Genomic DNA, 4,018 nt, shown 5'->3' on the forward strand with positions numbered 1-4,018 from the left:
GAATCGTCGAGTCCCCCCATGGACTCGGCGAGTTCATGCTGCAGAGTCCAGATTTTTGAGCTTTTTCAACAAGTTTGCATCAAGTATCAAGAAAACAAGCCTAGGCTCTGATACCACTGTTGGGTTTTGAGCATTCTAACACTCCTATGGTGTATATGCAACCCTAGAAACCTTGGATCTATGTTTTCTCTAAATACATGCAAATTTGATTTTCCAAGGTTTACTTCCTATCTAGCATGTCATGGGGAACTTGTAATACAAAACTCAAGTAGAACAACATACCTTTTAGAAGCTTGGATTCCTTGATGACTTTGTGAGCCTAGCACCCCAAATGTGATGCCTCAAATGCTTCACACAACACCACAATTCTTGGAATAACCTTGAGAGAATTACACTATACTCAAAAATCGGCAAGCCCTCTTACTTCCTTGTAGTAGTGCCGATTTTGCTTGCATAAGGAGTCTTTATATAGTTGTGACACAAGTAGGGTTACACCATGTAAACCCTAATTGTCATGGCTTTCCATATTCCATGATCCATGGGTTTCTAACCTCCATGGATTATCCATGGAGCACCGTATGGGTTTTAACCCAATCCATACAAACCATGGATCATTAGCCCACTATACAAGAATAGATTATTTACACAATCAACCCCATATATTTAATTAGTCTCTATTTGATCACTTAATTAATTCAAGATTAATTCTTTGATCAATACTAAATAAATACTATTATTAATATATTAGTACTTATAATATATTAATAAACCTTAAGTGTCCTTTCTCTCATTTTGGTCTATCCAAGTATTACAATGTCATGCAACCCAAATGGACCATGCCGGGTCGGGTCAAGTACATACCAAATATAGTTATGGACTTAGACACTATATCCAACACTTGAGACGTTGCTGACTCAAAAAATTACCTTCATGCCCTCTTGTTTCTTTCTTCCCATCATGACCTAATAGAGAGACATCAAAGAAATTGGCCGCCATCGCACAATTCTCTCCATCGTCGCCATCCCTCCCAGCCTGACTATCGGCCAAAGACTTCCCTTCGTTCCAGCTCCAACGAGAAACACGACAAAACAGGTTCGATCCTCGGTTTTTTCTTGTGAAAACGGAAAATTATTTTCCTGTCAGAAATTGGTTCAATCCTTGGGATTTGTTGCGATATAGTTTATACCAATGCTATACCTCTATTGTTTTTATGTATTTCATCTGCATAATGTTTTATGTTTTGAGTTTATGAATACCTGGAGAAGTTTTTTTGGATCATGAAACAATGTAAACTTTAGATCATATGTACTTGATTTGAGTTGTTGCCCTTTTTGTGAAATCAGAAATCAAAAATTGGTTTTGAAATCAAAAATTGTTCTTGGTCTAATGTTATGAAATCTTAAATTGGTTATGAAATCAGAAAATTCATCTTGCTATAATGTTATGAAATCTGAAACTATTTGTTTAAATGCTATGAAATTAGAATCATTCTTTGCTCTAATTTATGAAATCTGAAACTTGGTTGTATATAAGCTATGAAATAAAAAATCAGAATTTTTTTTTGTTTATAAGTTATGAAATATGAAAGTTATGATGGCAATGCTGGTTTGGAACAAAATTTGAAATCTTTTTTTGTGTATAAGCTATGTTGGCAATGCTTTGAATTTTTTTTTTGTTTATAAGCTATGAAATCTGGAATCTTTTTTTGTTTATAAGCTATGTTGGCAATGCTGTGAATGTTTTTCTTTTTGTTTATAGGCTATGAAAGCTGGAATATATTTTTTTGTGTATAAGCTATGTTGACCTTAATTGTTCTATTATTATTTAGGATGATGTTGATTCATTGGTAGAAAATTATTTTAATGTTAAAATTGTTCTTGATCTTGATAAAATACTTTAAATATTAATGTTTTAGGATGTTGGTTTGGAACGAAAGTGAGGACAAAACTTTTCTTGATGCATGTATCCATGAACTAACCACTAATGGTCGTGAGGGTTCTGGGCTTAAGGATAGTTCATGGAAGATAGTACGCGAAAAATTGATAAACGAACACGGTAAAGAGGTTGATCAGAAGCAAATGAGAAACCACTTTGACTACTACAAATCAAAGTATGTTGCTTGGGTGAAACTGAAAAACAAAACTGGCAATATATATGACCCTATAAAAAATAAATTTAAACTGACCGATGAACAATGGAAGGAAGAGGGGAAGGTAATATTTTTATAACAAATACTATTATGATTATTTTTATAAAAAATACTAATATTTATAAAAATTGTAAACAGTTGAACAAGTTCGTGTTGTCATTGAAAACTAAACCCCTGCTGTTTCCTGATCTTTGCACCCAACTATTTGAAGGGTCGACCTCAACCGGCTTTCAAAGTTGGGGGCCATCTTCTACTCTCCCTCGTCATGTAGAAGAGTTTAGTGCCCATGATTTTGATGATGGTTCCAATGGAAACCTCAACACAACACGTAGGTGCAAGTGAATAATCTTCGGGGCGTTCAAAAAATACGGAAGTTGGTGGAAACAAAAAAGATGGTGGAATAAAAGAGATTCAAGGGCATTAGAAGTTGAAGAGGAGATTGTCAAGCTTGCAAGGTCGCTAGTTGAAAAAATGAAAGAATTGAAAAAACTGAAATGGATAAGGATGTTGATGCGTGTATGGAGAAATTAAACAAAATGGAATGGGGAGAAGAAGATGAAAGACACAAGACCGCTCTTTTGCTATTTGGTGAAAGTGTCGATGTTAGAAAAGTTTGGTTACGACTTTCGCATACTAATTGTGAGTCGTGGGTGATGGGTGCGGGTAGGAAGTATGGTTACCTTTGATGATGTTTACTAGTTTTTTGTTGCATGACTTTTGGATCCTATGTTTGATGACTTTTTTGGATGAAACTTTGGATGATGTGTACCAGTTTTTTTGTTATGTGACTTTTGTTACTTTGGATGATATTTGGATATAGAATATGACTTTTGTTATTTACTAGTTTTTTGTTATATGACTTTTGTTACTTTAACATGTTACCTAATTGTTTGTAACAGGTCAAGTATGGTTTCTGATGGTGAAGTTGTAGCTTTTCTTTTACTTGTGTTTTATTGGTTGAGGTTAAACCGGCGCAGGCTAATCAGAATTCATAGAATTAGAGATAACGATTCAAGCGGGTATGCGTATACGCAAGATTTGAGGTACGGAGACCCTACACAATGTTTCGATATGATGTGTCTTACACAAGAGGCATTTGCTTTATTATGCAACCATTTTACCCAAAAAAATTGGTTGCAAGCTAGTAGGACAATAAGCATTTAAGAGAAGATGGATATATTCTTACATGTTATAGGACATAATGAACGTTTTCGCATTGTTAAGGGAAGATTTCATCACTCCACACAAATGATTCATCAATGTTTCCACGAGGTCCTAACGGAAATGATGTGTTTTGCAAAAGAAATTATAGTACCAACAACTCCTAATCCAACAAGACATAACTCACAACGACATAGACGGTTAAAAAATATTTTTTCCGGAGCAATAGGTGCATTAGATGGAACTATTGTACATGCGGTTGTACCCGTTGATCAACAAACTCGTTATAGAGGAAGAGGAAAAGGAGAATGTTTTCAAAATGTAATAGGAATTTGTGATTTTGATATGATATTCACCTTTGTTTGGGCTGGATGGGAGGGTATAGCACATGATTCAAGAGTTTTGAAAGAAGTTGCATTCAATTCGACTTTTGGATTTCCATTTCCTCCACCAGGTTTGTAATCTTTATAGAAGTTTTATTATCTATATTCTTTATATAATATGTGTCACAATCATTTGCAGATAAATATTACCTTTGTGATGCCGCATATACAAACACTCGTAGGTTGCGCAATACTAGGTATTGGTTAACCGATTTTCGAAGAGGCAAACCTTTAACTAGAAAAGAAAGGTTCAATTATGCTCATGCACAACTTAGAAATGTTATTGAGCGTGCTTATGGTGTATTGAATGCGAGATTTCCAATCT

At 34.7% G+C, this 4,018-nt stretch overlaps 1 protein-coding gene across 1 annotated transcript; it reads left to right on the top strand.

The window, feature by feature from the left end:
* Window positions 1–1,593: 1,593 nt before the first annotated feature.
* LOC145158105 (L10-interacting MYB domain-containing protein-like) lies at window positions 1,594–2,491 on the top strand. Its single transcript, XM_079077048.1, has 4 exons — window positions 1,594–1,605; window positions 1,759–1,787; window positions 1,916–2,213; window positions 2,288–2,491. Exons 1-4 carry the CDS (start codon window positions 1,594–1,596, stop codon window positions 2,489–2,491), a joined length of 543 nt encoding a protein of 180 aa, XP_078933174.1.
* The last annotated feature ends 1,527 nt before the right edge of the window (window positions 2,492–4,018 follow it).

This window comes from Lactuca virosa, chromosome 2, assembly GCF_052849685.1.
Source record: "Lactuca virosa cultivar CGN04683 chromosome 2, Lactuca_virosa_CGN04683_v6, whole genome shotgun sequence".
Taxonomy (NCBI): domain Eukaryota; kingdom Viridiplantae; phylum Streptophyta; class Magnoliopsida; order Asterales; family Asteraceae; genus Lactuca; species Lactuca virosa.